This window comes from Pyrus communis, chromosome 4 (genome assembly GCF_041283825.1).
Source record: "Pyrus communis isolate YQ-2024b chromosome 4, ASM4128382v1, whole genome shotgun sequence".
Lineage (NCBI taxonomy): Eukaryota > Viridiplantae > Streptophyta > Magnoliopsida > Rosales > Rosaceae > Pyrus > Pyrus communis.
The window spans coordinates 5293202-5308097 of NC_142568.1; the positions used below are offsets into that span (position 1 = coordinate 5293202).

The window sequence follows — 14896 nt, forward strand, 5'->3', positions numbered from 1 at the left end:
AAAGACAGTAAAACTACCAAAGAGTAGGCAAAGCAGCTAAAGTACACTTATTACACAACAGTGATAAGTTCGTACGTCTAAATCGAAGATAATGTCAGAACTGCTAAAGGATGCTCGAGTGTCACGAAGAAATCAACTATCTAGGTTTTGGAGGGGGGGAAAAACAAAGTTGAGTGGGTCAGCAAAACAATGCTTATAAGAAAACCTTTATTTTCGAAATTTACTAACCCCTCACCGTAAAACAAGTATAGTTTCCTTAAAACCAAACATACTACAATATAAGTATGAAGAATCAAGTGCATGCCAACAGTATATATATATATATATATATATATATATATATATATATGTATGTATGTATGTATGTATGTATGTATGTATGTATGTATGTATGTATGTATGTATGTATGTATGTATGTATGTATGTATGTATGTATGTATGTATGTATCACAGAAATGTGCCACAACATGAATAATTCAGTAAAATAGAATATAGGCATGTGTTTGACTATATAATAACACTCAAGTATATACTAACATCAGTCTATGCTAATACACAAGTCGGAATCACCTAATGTGACATGCACAACAAGCTGGATGTATAATATACACTCTAGTGCTACAATCACGTGAAGCTTGCGCTAAGCACAGTCACCTACAAGTTGGAGTCACCTAATGTGACATGTACGATAGCCTAACACCTAACTTGGATCCAAGATGAGCATACGATGCGGAAGGTGAACATACACGTGAAGGCTGGCCCTGGCCCCGGACGGGAGCATTAACACATGGGTGTAGTAATAATAAGCTAACTATATAAATATATGTATGCTGCACAATTCAAATCAACACTGAACTCACCTGAATTTACTTGCGCGTCCTGTAGAATCATTTTAGTATTCTACCATAGTTCCATAATTATAAGCAGGTAGATATACGTATGAACATGCCATAACCTTTTTATAATTCCAAACACAAAGCACATTTACCAAATTAAACTAAAATTGACATAATAGGCATAAAACATTTAAATGCATTTTATGTAAACTATAAGCCATATATATATATAGAAATAAACTGCCCACTAACAAGTACGTCGTTGGGTCGTAGCCCTCGAGCCTAGCCTAGCCCCTCAATTCCTCAGGATATGTTTCTCCTATATGTGAAATAACTATAATAGAATTAATTAAAGCACATATATGGAAACCTAAATAAAAACCCCCATAGTTTGCTAAAACCTAGGGTTTAAATACATGAAATCGATCTACTCGACGTCACGAACATCCCCAAATTTTTAGAAATAATTTTGGACCTTGCACGCGCCCCTACGCGCTGGCCAAGGCACGACCAGACGTGCCCCCACGCACGGCTAAATCTTAATAAAGGCTTAATGGCCGTTAGGAATATTCCACTAAATATTCCATTAAATCCTTAACAGAGGTTAACTGCGTTACTTGACACCATTAGAATATTCCGTTAACTTTGACGGAATATTCTCATTCTTCTTCGGCGAGTCCTATTGTTCGCCGCGATCCTCCACCGCCAGCGTCGCCGTCTGCAACTCAAATCTCGCCGGTTTCTGGAAAATTTTCAAACTTGCATAACTTCTTCATTTCTAAACCATTTTCAATCTACTTTATGTAGATTTGAAGCTCATGAAGAGTAGAATCACATTATACCTATTTGGAGTGGGCGGAGATTGTTGGAAAACACCTCAAAAGTTCCGGCCAAAAGCGAACTCTTTAAAACTCGATCGTTTCACTTCCAAACTTCTTCCAAATTGTTGAATGAGCCTCGAGGAGTTGCGTAGAAGCTTCCTCAAGCTTCAAAACTTCCTAACTCGTTTGAAAATACGTCGAACTCAAAACTCGGCCGATTCGGACCTTCCGAGTCAACGAATCAAATCTCGTCTAAACTGAGTTCTAAGGGTATGGTTGTGCTCGTGGAATTGAGATGAGCATGAAAATGAGATTCTTGGGTTCGATCTATGACCTTTGAAGCTTATATAGGGTTGTTGCAGAGGGAATGGTATATGGGAAAGAGAGACAGAAGGAAGAGAAAAGAGAGTTCATTTTTTTGATTTCTGATTGGGTGCCGTGTAGAGGGAAAGGATGGGATTGGTGAATATCATAAAGGAAAGCACGGGATGGGTTAAAAGGGTAGGTAGGGATAGAGAAAAGGGAATCGAAATCTATCTGAAATAGTGTTTTCACATTGATAAAAATTCATGTTTGTGTACAAATTTATTACAGAAGCAACAAAATAAATTAAGAGAAAAATAAACATGTCCACGTCACTTGCCTCTAAGGGCATAATAGACAATTCACATAGTCGAGGGAGAAATTACATAGGAAAATTAGGGACAGATCGTCACAATCTACCCTTTATAAAAATTTCATCCCCGAAATTTCATCACATATTACAAATCAAAGCCATAGAACAGACGTGGATACATATCTCGCATGCGCTCTTCTGTCTCCCAAGTAGCTTCCTCAAATGAGTGGGTCATCCACAAAACTTTCACCATCTGCACGGTCTTGGTCCTAAGAACTTTATCCTTCCAATCAAGAATAGTCACTGGAATCTCATCGTAGGTCAAATCTGGATTGATCTCCAGTGGTTGAGGAGGGATCACATGTGACAGATCAGAGACATATCTCCGTAACATCGACACATGAAACACATTATGCATTCTCACCAACTCTGGTGGCAAAGCGAGTCGATAGGCAACTTCATCAACTCATTCAACAATTTGGTACAGTCCGATGTACCTAGGGCTGAGATTCCATTTATTTCCGAAACGTACAATACCTTTCCACGGCGATAACTTCAAGAATACCCAATCACCAACCTTATAAACTATGTCGGTGGAATGTCTGTCGGCAATACTCTTTTGCCGATCCTAGGCTGCTTTCAGGTTAGCCTTTATCACCTTAATGTTCCGTGTCGTCTCATCTACTATTTCCGAGCCTACCAAAACTCATTCACCAACGTTGGACCAACATAGTGGAGTACGACATCATTTCCTATACAACGCTTCAAATGGTGCCATACCAATGCTAGAATGATAACTGTTGTTGTAGGCGAACTCTATCAACGGTAAGCCCTTGTGCCAAGTGTCTCCAAATTGTAGGACCGACGATCTCAAAATATCATCCAAAGTCTGGATAGTTCTCTCTGACTGCCCATCGGTTTGAGGATGGAAAATTGGATCACAACATATCATATAGTTGTCATGTGTTATTTACGTGATCAAGATGGATGGAAAAATGGATTTAAATTTTTAAAATCTAACGCAGGAGGGAAATTTACTATTTATAAAAATTCAGGGAGTAAGTTAAAATTAAAGTTCAAGGAAGAAATTGGTTAATTATAAAAGTTTATGAAGATAATCGGTTAAAATTAAAATTTATAAGAAAAATTGACAATTCTATATAAGTTTAAAAGGTACATCAGCAAATATAGCATTAGTAAAAGGTCTGATACTCTTCTTCTGCTTCTGTTTCTGTTTCCGTTTTGTGTGTTTGGCACGGTCAAAGTTCAAAACACCACAATTATTAGAGCTTACCAAGACCATAACAGCAACGGGTATAAAAATTTACAATTAAAGTATTTTTTTATTGGCAAGGTACAACAAAAGTTGGGCAAAACGCAGTTAAAAGGCGGGCCCCCTCCTCCATTTACCATGGTTAAAAAAGTAGAGAGAGAAAATAAGAGGACAAATGTGGGTTAGAGAGAGAGAGAGAGTGGGGCACATTATTTTGGGGAACAAGAACCATGATTGAGATTATGGGGGCTTCCCTTCCTGACACCTTAGTCATGATTGAACTTACACACTAACTCCCTCCCCCCACCCATTTCTTTTTCTCTCTCTATAAAAGCCCCCACACCCTCCCCACCACTCTTCTCCATAACATCCCCCTTGCCCTCTCTCTCTCTCTCTCTCTCTCTCTCTCTACCTTCAAGCTCTCTCTCAACTCTTTTGTTCTGAAACTGAACCAGGACTCAGGACTCAGAGTGAAATTCCCACAAAAGGAAGGAGGTAAGCATGATGGTTGAAAGAGAAGATTTGGGTCTGAGTCTCAGCTTGAATTTTCCTCAGACCCATAACAATCACAGCAACAGCAGCAGCAGCGGCTTTCGGCTCAATCTGATGCCTTCTCTGCTCCCAACTTCTGCTTCTTCTACTTCTGGCTTTCTTCCCCAAAAGCCCCTCTGGAATGACCCCTTGCCTTCTTCAGGTTTGTGCTTTTTTGTCTTCCTGTCTTGCATGTGGGTTTCTAGTTTCAGATCTGGCTTTCCCACCCCTTTTCAACAATTTTCTCACCTCTTTTTCCTGAGAAACAAACGCCCTGGAAATTCCCCTTTTCTTATTTCTTTCCTCCTTTTTTTTTCCTTTTGGGTTGCCCCTCTTTTAATTTTTGACATTTTTGCAGAAAAAAACAGAGCTTTTATGATTTCTCAATATCTGTCTTTCAGATCTGTAACTCTACAACAAACTTTTCACCAATTGCAAACCAAACCCACTAACTTTTTTTTCCTTTTACAAATTGGTTGGATTTTTGTTTTCTTATTTCATCGCGATCCGATATGCAGATCTAAACTCCAACTCCGAGACATACCGGGCCGGGCCCCGATCGTTCCTTCGGGGCATCGACGTGAACCGGCCGCCTTCGACGGGCGATTGCGAAGACGAAGCGGGGGTGTCCTCCCCCAACAGCACCGTGTCGAGTGTGAGCGGCAAGCGGAGCGAGAGAGACGCCAACGGCGAGGATCTCGACCTCGAGAGGGATGGCTCTCGAGGCATCAGCGACGAAGAGGATGGCGAGGCGTGCAGGAAGAAGCTCAGGCTCTCCAAGGACCAGTCCGCCATTCTCGAAGAGAGCTTCAAGGAGCACAACACTCTCAACCCTGTAAGTGTTACTTGTCTTCCTAGACAATCCCTGCGACTAGTTCTGTTTGGATGCCGAGAAAATAGACAAATTTCCGTTTGGTTGCTGAGAAAGTTCACTTAACACGTACGGTTTCATTTGTTTTGGGTGCAGAAGCAAAAATTGGCGTTGGCCAAACAGCTTGGGCTTCGGCCTAGACAAGTGGAAGTCTGGTTTCAGAACAGAAGAGCAAGGTGGGTATTTTCGGAAAACCAAAAAACATATACCCAATTTACGCTTATACCCCTGCGGGGTGCAGGCTTATTTACAGATTTAATTCTTGTGTGATTTGCAGAACAAAGTTGAAGCAAACAGAGGTGGACTGTGAGTTCTTGAAGAGATGCTGTGAGAATCTGACAGAGGAGAACAGGCGGTTGCAAAAAGAGGTTCAGGAGCTGAGAGCACTGAAACTTTCCCCGCAGTTCTACATGCAGATGACCCCACCCACAACACTCACCATGTGCCCCTCGTGTGAGCGTGTCGGGGTCCCACCCAACTCATCATCATCCGCTGCTGATCCCCGGCCCCATCTTCAGATGGGGCCAGTTCAACCACGGTCTGGGCCCATCAACCCCTGGGCCTCCGCCACCACCATCCCCCACCGGCCGTTGCCGTTCGACGCCTTTCACGCCCGGTCGTAATTTTAAACGAGAGAGGGCATTTTGGAGAAAATTTGCAAAAACCTTTTTAGAATCTCCTTTATATATTTTAGATGTGTACGGAGGATGAGCAAAAAAGAAGCGGTTGTAAATTTTTCCAAAACCTTATTATGTTGGTCACTCTTTGAGATATGGTGGTTGGGAATATGTGATTTGGTGGGCCTGCATGTTTTATAGTATCTGGCCCATCACTTTCATGATCTTCTTTCTTTTGTAGATTAGGGTTTGGTGGTGGCACTTCTATTTCTTCCCTAATTCCCTTGTTAGACCCAACAATTTGTTGGTGGGGAAAGGGAAGGAGGACTTTGAATGTAAAGTGTAATGTCTGATTAAAATTTTCATTTTAACATCTCTTAACATTGGAGGATTGTGCACTTTCTTTTCGATTCGAGCAATATTCTAATGTAATCTAAGTGACGAGGAGGTGCCTGACGTCATATCACCCTTATAAGTCTTTGAGTTCATTCAGAGTAATGCTAGTTAGACCAATTTTTTAGACCATTTAATTTCGTTATCAATCACGTCAGATAGTTTAAATAGATGGCCTTGCTAGCTAAGCATTACCCTTTTACTCATAGACTTGTCATTAGAACAACCAATTTCCCTTTAATTAATTATGGTTAATAAACCTTTTATTGTCTACCTTTTGTTCAATATTTAATAATCTAAGTTACCACGACGCGATTCAAACTTTAGAGTGTGGAGAATGAAGACACGGCTCTAATTAATATGGCTATACTCAAATCGCTTAAAATTAGGAGGTATGTTTAATTAATTAAGATTACATAGGAACCCCTCCTTGTCTCCCCCTCAGTTGTTTAATATTTAAAGATCCTTAATTTATGGGGAACGAATGCCTGATTCTAAGTGGGGATTACGATCATGATTAGGATTTAAGGGGATTTGGTTTTGAATGGTGACTGGTGGGTGTGAATATGTAGAAAATTCTGAGGGGATTTGAGGATTTCGCAGTTGAATATTAAGATTTGTGATGGACCCAGAGAAATGTAAGTTTTTAGTCACGGAGACCGGTTCCTAATTCCTGGGGTTTTTCTAGTGTTTTGACAACAAAAAAACGTGTTCCTCAATCGTGGCTAATCTTTTCTTTTTAATGTCAAGGCATATATATTATGATCAATGACTTTGATGATTGCTAATCACAAAGGAAGCTAGAGTGGTTCATACTTCATACACAGTTTGGTCACTTGACCACTCATTTCGAATGGTTATAGGTTTCTAGTATATTTTTTCTCAAAAAAAAAAAAAAAAAAAAAAAAACCAAAACCATGACGGTTTTATTATAATAGTAAAATAAAAAAAGCTGTTACAAATATCAAAGAGAACATTCCAGATAACATCCAACACATTCTTAATTTTAAAGAGACTTGAAAAAACATAAAAGGTTAATTTGGCCAAATTAGTTGTCATCGTATTGTGTATTTAAGAGCAAGATGTATACGAGAATAAGTAAGGGAATGCATCCAAGTTTGAATCATTCACACTCAAACTCAAACGACTGATATGACACTCCTAGTCAGAATTCCATTCTTGAGTTAATGGGTTGTTAGACTGAAGTATTAGATAATGAATTAATGGGTTGTTAGATTGAAGTGGTTATTCATGCATCTTGCATCTACTTTTTTTTTTTCTTTTCTTTTCCACAAACACTAGAAGATCTACAAAGACTTTCACAATGTACCCTCAATGTCGCAACAAAGTTATACCACTGCAACGGGGATAGCCACAAATATATATAGTTCTCATCATTTATGTGAGTCGGTTCTAAAATATCTTTTAATCAAGCGAAGTTAAATATCTACTAAACCAAAAGGCTAGTTGGTATATGCATGTTGCATGCTTAATTTGAAGATTTGGGTAAATTCAAATTGTAATGTTTTTGGAACGAATATCAAAGGTTGAAGACAGCAAATGAAACCGCCGATTCTGATTCTTTAGGCCATGATATTTTTTTTTCATGGATTTTTTTTTTCTTCTGAAAATTAGGGCATGTTTAGTATCATATTTGAATTTTTTTTATCATTTCTCAAAACATTTTTTGAAAATAATTTTCTTTAAAACTAAAAAACTTGATTGGTTTGCGATTTAAATTTTTAAATCTTACTACTTAAACTAGATAAAAATATCTAAAAAGAGGGGGTTGCAGAAGAGGAAGAAAGATGAGAGATGAGGAAAGAGATGAGGAAGAAAGAGGAGAGATGAGGAAAGAAAGTAAGAGATGATTGAAGAAAAGAGAAAGAAGAGAGAGGATCGAACGAGATAGAGAGGAATGAGAGAGAAAAAGAACTGAGAGAATGGAGAGAGCGGATTGAATGAGAGACGAAAAAGGTAAAAAAAAAGAGGAGAGAGAAAGAAGAAAATAGAGAGAGATTTGGAGTGAGAGGGGAGAAGGGAGAGATTTAAAAACTCTAAAAACTCAATTTTTATGTTTTTAAAGAATATACTATATTTTTTAGTCAGTCTTCAGTTCAGTTTTTTTAAATAATTCTACCAAACAAGTTTTTAAGGCCTAAAACTTGAAAATTGTTTTTGAGTTTAAAAAGTTGAATTTAAGTAGAATACCAAACAAGCCCTTAAGCTTCTTCCTCCTCCTTTTTTTGTTTTTCCTTGTTCGAAAGAATACTAAATTCCTTTCAGCGATTTGCATAATATTCTTGCTGTAAGCTTCCAAGTTCGGCACATTACCAAAATCCATAACTCAAATTGTGTAGGCAAACGTAAGTGACCCTTTACTACAATGGTGGAAAGGTGTTGAGCCTTTATATAAAGATGTGAATTCAAATCTCGTCAGTAACTAATCTAACATCTAATTAACAAAAACTATAGTTTGACAAAAAATAAAAAATAAAAAAAATTGTGTAGGCAGACAATTTTGTTGAGAACGCTTGATGCAAAACTCAATTTCCGCTTAAAGATGAAGAGTTTTGAATTTTAAAGCCCAATGTTATTTTCGTACAGAAAAGCCCAACATCCCAAGTTTCCTCTTGCAAAGCCCCACTTTCTTCCTTGCATGAGTTTTCTCTAGTGCACATTTAAGTTACACAGCAGAACAAAAATTGTTAGATCCTGTTAAATTAAACAATCTATTGAATTTTGTTATGTTATTAACGTAAATGATGTGCATTGGAAAAATCCTTGCATAAAGCATTAACCCAAATTCATAAATTTATATTATATTATTAATTTATCTTTTTCTTTTTGGAAATCTCTTCCTATCTCGAAACTTCTACCATTTTATTCTTCTTCCTTACCACTCTCTCACTCCCCTCTCCTCATTTTCTTCCCTTTTTTTTCTCTGGCCCATCGTTTCTTCTTTCTTACCACTCTCTCACTCCCCTCTCCTCATTTTCTTCCCTTTTTTTTCTCTGGCCCATCGTTTCTTCTTTCTTCCCACTCTCTCACTCCCCTCTCCTCATTTTCTTCCCTTTTTTTTCTCTGGCCCATCGTTTCTTCTTTCTTCCCACTCTCTCACTCCCCTCTCCTTCATTTTCTTCCTTTTTTTCTCCGGCCAACCATCTCCCTCCTCTCTCTCTTTTTCTCCCCCATTTCTCCTAGTTTTCTTCCTCAAGGGAGATATGTGCATTTTGTTCCTCAAAGCAGAGAGAGCACTGCAAATTCGAAATCACATATCAAATTTCTACTATAATTTATGTTTTACAACTCCAATTTGATTTCGTTTTTTCCTACAAATTTTTGGAGAAGAGCACTGCAACCCAAGGTAATATATTTGTGGGTTTATCACAGATTTTGATATTTTCTGTAATTCAAAATCGCATATCACAGATTTCTGGGTTTATCATAGATTTTGATATTTTCTGGGTTTATCGCAGATTTCGTTTTTCCTACAAATTTCTGGATAAGAACAGCCTTTAATTGGGGTTGGATTCGTGGGACAGAGAAGGAACCGAAATCTCGTACCCGATTTTTGATGCTCCTCTCGTCGCAAAGCCATGGCGACTCCATTGTTGGGGTTGGATTCGTGGGACAGAGAAGGAACCGAAATCTCGTACCCGATTTTTGATGCTCCTCTCGTCGCAAAGCCATGGCGACTCCATTGTTCTCTCTTTTTATCTCTCTGGTAGACGATTCTAACTTTTCTGGGAGAGGAAATACGGCGAAGCTCAATTGGGATTTCTGGGAAGGGAAGGACGGCGAAGCAGGGAGGGGTGAAGCGAAGCACAAATGTGGGGAAGCGGGAAGGAGTGAAGCGAAGCAGAGATAGGGCGAAGCAGGGACTAGCAGTCCGCTCCTTTTCGGAGGGTCTCGCTAAGACCCCCTAGCGAGCGTTTTTGTCGGAGCGAGTGAGACTTAGTCTCATTAAACCTAGTCCTGTTTGGAACAAACTTAGTCTCATTAAACCTAGTCCTGTTTGGAACAAACTTAGTCTCATTAAACCTAGTCCTGTTTGGAACAAACATGGGACTGGACTAACCCTTAGTTCAGTCCTGTCCAGTACTCTTTAGTGAGGGCAAACAAATGCCCCCTAAATATGTACTTGTATTATGGTTTCTAAACTTTATTTTAGTTTGTATACAACAATATACTAAAAGAGTGCAAAGAATAAATTGGTATTAAACTCGTTACAATTAAGTATGTTATATGTTGTGTTTAAGATATTGGAGGCAACTAAAAGGATGGTCTTGGTGGTAAATGTGGAATTTTATGCTTGTGTTCTTATTTGAAATATGTTGTGCTTAAGACATTTATTATGATTAAGGCTTAGAAATACTACAACGCAGAGTTTGAATCTGTCGAACTATATAATGGAAACTGCGATGCATAACTTGAAGCTATTGACTTATTCCAAAATAACAAAAATTTGAGAAAGGGTATATTATCAATTTCCCCCCTGAACTTGTGACCATTAGCCAATTTCCCCCCTCAACTTTAATTTTGGCCAATTTCCCCCCTGAACTCTCATGATTAGTCAATTTCCCCCCTCAACTTTAATTTAGCCAATTTCCCCCCTCAACTCTTATAATTAGTCAATTTGCACCCTACTGTTAAATTTGTAATTTGATCATAATTAACCAAGTGTGTGTAAGAAACTAAATAAGATGTATGTTAATCATGTTCCTATATCTTTATCCTATTACAAATAGATTAAAATTTAGAATTTTACAATTTATCATAGATAGTATTATTAGTCATAATAAATCAGTATGGAGTAATTTTATTTGATTTTTGACTATACAAAATTGATAACAAAAAGGATTGATGTGTAAATTTTTGTATGTGAATACAATTTTCTTTATAAAAGTGAAAGCTAAGTTCAAGTAAATTGCGGAGAATCGAGCTTTAGTAAAAAAATGGCTAGTCTATTCATAATTTTCGACTCCTTATTAAGAATAACCCATTTTATTGAAATAGGTTTGATCCATGAGTTTAGGATTATTATTTCTTTTTGTTATTATTTCTTCTTCTACATGCTTTAAACCCGATTCATAACTTTTTCTTATAATCAACCCATGTCACATACTAACTGTATTATGTTTTTGTACATTTTACCCTATATTATGCAGGTGAGTTTATGTTAATTTTAGTACTTTGTTGGAAGCTATTAGAAAGATTGAAAATTAAGAAAAGAATAGATGGAAAAAAAAAAAAAAAAATTAACAGTAGGGTGCAAATTGACTAATTTTGAGAGTTGAGGGGGGAAATTGGCCAAATTAAAGTTCAGGGGGGGGAATTGACTAATTATGAGAGTTGAGGGGGGAAATTGGCCAAAATTAAAGTTCAGGGGGGAAATTGGCCAATGGTCACAAGTTCAGGGGGGAAATTGATAATATACCCTTTGAGAAAAGGGCTTTATAAGTAATACGACACTAGTTTGTAATATTTGTTTATTTTGGTTGCACTAATGTACCTCATGTTAATTAGAATAAATATGATTGATATATTGTCAATAGTGTAAGTTTTGATTGATCTAAAATCAAACATCCCCATGTCGTATTTGATGGTAATTGTATAACGAGGTTCAATATGATTGATATATTGTCAATATTACAAGTTTTGATTAAATTTTTTTCTCTTCTCGCCTCTAGTTTCTTGGCTAGTTTCTTCTCAACCGGGAACCTAAGTTCAATATGCATATCTACATAAAATTTCTTGAACAAAACTTTGCTTTTGTAGCTTTTGTGAGTGTAAAGTTTAACAAGATGAATACTTGTCCACTGCATGCAATTGGTGTACTGTCCGTACAAAAAACATGTAAAATCTTTGTATACCAATGATCATAATATTGGAACAGAAGCTACAATACCATGTCAATTACAACATAAACCCCAAGGAAGGGAAACTTAAAACACCAAGTTTAATTCATTCTGCATTACTTTGACAAGTTTCTACTAATTTGAGCACTCGATCGCTTGATCGAATCTATTCTCTGAAGCCTAATCTGCTCCCTGAATTTCGCTATGAATTCATCGGCCTTCTTATCCACATCAGGCCCTTCATCACTCACACTGCCTGAAACAGACACATAACTGTTTGGAGTTGGCTTTGGCGTCTCCCCAATGTCTTTTCGGATCAAACTTTCTTCAAAGCTCTCATCTTCACTTTCGGTTTCTTCATCCGATTCCATCACTACCTTCTTGTGAAAATATTCCTTCTGTTCCTCCGAAAATTCATCGAAAGAAGCTGAATTTGGCATGCTGTGGATGCTTTCATGTCCCATTTTCTCAGCCCTGAAAGAAGTTTCATCATACCCTACTCTCTTTCGTGCTGCTTTCTCCACCAAGCTTGTTTCAACTTCCTTAGAGCTTTTCTCCATTACCTTCCAAGGCCCTGCCACGCTCTCACCAACTCTGGTTGTTCTGACTGGCCCCCCCATTGACGAACCATCAACGTAGCTTCTTCGCTTGGTTTCGGTCCCTGAATTCACTCTGCCCATCACAAATTCTCCGTTGCTCCTGTTCACGTTGTTTGTTTCACTACTGAAACTTCTCCTCAATTCCTTCTCATACGAAACCCCATCTCTAATCGGCCTCACTGATGATGACTTGTAAAACATTGGTGGGGGCGGTGGAGGTGGGGGAGGAGAAGACTTGTGCAAGCTCTTCTTCCTCCCCAAATCCTCTGCATTTTTCGTTTGAGATTCCGATGATGACAATGACATTAAAGGAGAAGACTTCTTTGGAGATGAAATTGATGGCGAAGGAGACAGTTTTGGGGACGAAGAAATGGAATTCGATCGAGAAGAACGAGAACCCTGAGACCTCGAACTCCACGCCTCTCGGCGGCTAAACTCAGATTCCTCCATTGGAGTACTATTGTCAACTTCTTCCTTCACATCCAACCTTCCTGATCTTGATCTCCATGGAATTGGAGAAGGAAGCACAACACTTTCCTTCAATTTCTCCTCCAATTCTAGATAATCCAACCCTCCAAATTCACCACCTCTAGCCTTATTCGATTTGCTTGAAAACCTTCTTGAACCTGACCTTGAATTAGACCTGCTTAATGAGCCAGAATCCCCACTAGACTCTTTAACAGACTCTATGCCATCCGGGTTTTCGGGAACACGTTGTTTCAAGCTCCTAACCGGCAAAAGCAATGGTTTTTCAACGATTGGTGAAGCGGTACCTCTCTGTTCATCAACAGCAGAGTGCTCCTGAGCCACAATCACCACCGGCTCGTTACGATAATACTGACTGCTCCATGTTTGGACCTTGTTCCCATCAGAACCAGGTGAGGGTTCAGTCTCATCATCAAAAACTGAGGACACCTGAAGAAATCTAGAGACATATGAATGAGCATTATCAAATTTTGTGTGATTGTTGTTGCTGTTGTCCTCGTCTATTTTCTCATTTCGTTTGCTAAAAAGGCCATAAGAGACTGCTATGCCAACAAGGAGAAGGTGCAGAAGCTCCCAGCTTCTGGTGACTACACTTCGGTTGAAGAACTCAGGAGCTTGTGATGGAAAAAGTGGGAGAATAACAAAGAAAACTACAACTAGAGCAATTTTGTAAAGAAAATGATTGTAAAACTTACATGGCTTTTCATGATTTTGTTGTTCTTGAACCAACTTTTGGTGTTTGGTGTAATTAGACTCTGGTTCAGTCTCTGCCATTGAAGAACACATAGAGGCGGGAGAGAGAGAGAGAGAGAGAATGAAACCCTAGCAATGTTGTATTGGGGTTAACAGAACAAGATGGAAGGAGGGAAGGAAGGAAGGAAGAAGAAGAAGAAGATAAAGAAGACAAAGAAGACTTACGGATTAAGGAAAAGTGTAGAGAGAGGAAAGTAGAGAGGCAGTGGAGAGGAAAGTTATGGAGCGAGGCGTGAGAGGGATTTTGAGTCTTTTTGCCTTTAACCTTTCTTTCCATTGACATATATAGCCTTCTTTTTTTTTTAATTCAATTTCCCCTAAATTTTTGTTTTCAAATAAATATTTTCTCCACAATTGGTGAAGAGGGTTTTGTTCAAATGGTGTACAACTCAGATACCTATCTAATGAAAGAATTCTTCAAGAACTAACCAGTTAAAAAGGAGTCAAGCTTAAGGTTACATTTGGCTATGGAACTATATAATATATGGATTCCCATTATTCCCCTTTCTTCAAGAACAAGATACTTCTTAACCTTCTAGTGAGAACATAATACCACTTAGTCTACTTGGAATCCACAATTTGTTGAATATAGTTGTGAAAAAGCAGTCTTTGCACATTATGCTGGGGAAAAGTGATAATGGTTTTTTTTTCTTGTCTAGCTATTGCTATTTTCAATTCCAAATTACGCTCTAAAATGACAAACTGAGAGTGCGAATAACATGTCCCCTTCTCGTTTTTCAGTTCACTGAATTACTAAGGAACGGGGGAGTCAAGCTAATAGTAATAGTAATAGCTAGTTGGTCTTTTTGCAGTTTACCTCAAGCATTAGGAAATAACAGAAAAAAACTTCTGCGGTGTATCCAACTTTTTATTGTGTGCATGCATGCAGCCGCTTCTTAATTTGTTTAGAGAAAAGGAAAACAAAGGTCAAAAGAACTGAGTCAGATAATCGTAATACTAACGTGAAGATTGAAGATAAGGTTTTGCTCAACTGGAAGTCGCTCTTTGTACATCAAAAACTTGTTTTTTTTTTAAGAATTGGATAAAGGAATGAAGTGGAAAGGTAACCACTGCGAGTCACTGTGAGTATATTAGGGTTTGTTAATATGATAACCATTCGACATAAGAGAGAGCACAAGGGCCTTTTGGGCATGAGGTAAAAATGGAGGGGGGAAATAGGTTGCGTGGATGTGGTCGGATTCTTCTTTTGGAGTGCCTACGCTAGCTTTTTTGTGGGG

The 14896-nt window shown here is 38.3% G+C and overlaps 2 protein-coding genes across 2 annotated transcripts; one reads left to right on the plus strand and one right to left on the minus strand.

Annotated features, from left to right (window-relative positions):
* Positions 1-3812: 3812 nt before the first annotated feature.
* LOC137722800 (homeobox-leucine zipper protein HAT4) lies at positions 3813-5947 on the plus strand. Its single transcript, XM_068461895.2, has 4 exons — positions 3813-4241; positions 4597-4913; positions 5046-5125; positions 5227-5947. The coding sequence occupies exons 1-4, from the start codon at positions 4049-4051 to the stop codon at positions 5570-5572; spliced, it is 936 nt and encodes a 311-aa protein (XP_068317996.2). The 5' UTR covers positions 3813-4048; the 3' UTR covers positions 5573-5947.
* Positions 5948-11806: 5859 nt separating this feature from the next.
* Positions 11807-13959, minus strand: LOC137723400 (uncharacterized). The gene has a single exon (XM_068462593.2). The coding sequence runs from the start codon at positions 13689-13691 to the stop codon at positions 11937-11939; it is 1755 nt and encodes a 584-aa protein (XP_068318694.2). The 5' UTR covers positions 13692-13959; the 3' UTR covers positions 11807-11936.
* Positions 13960-14896: the final 937 nt, after the last annotated feature.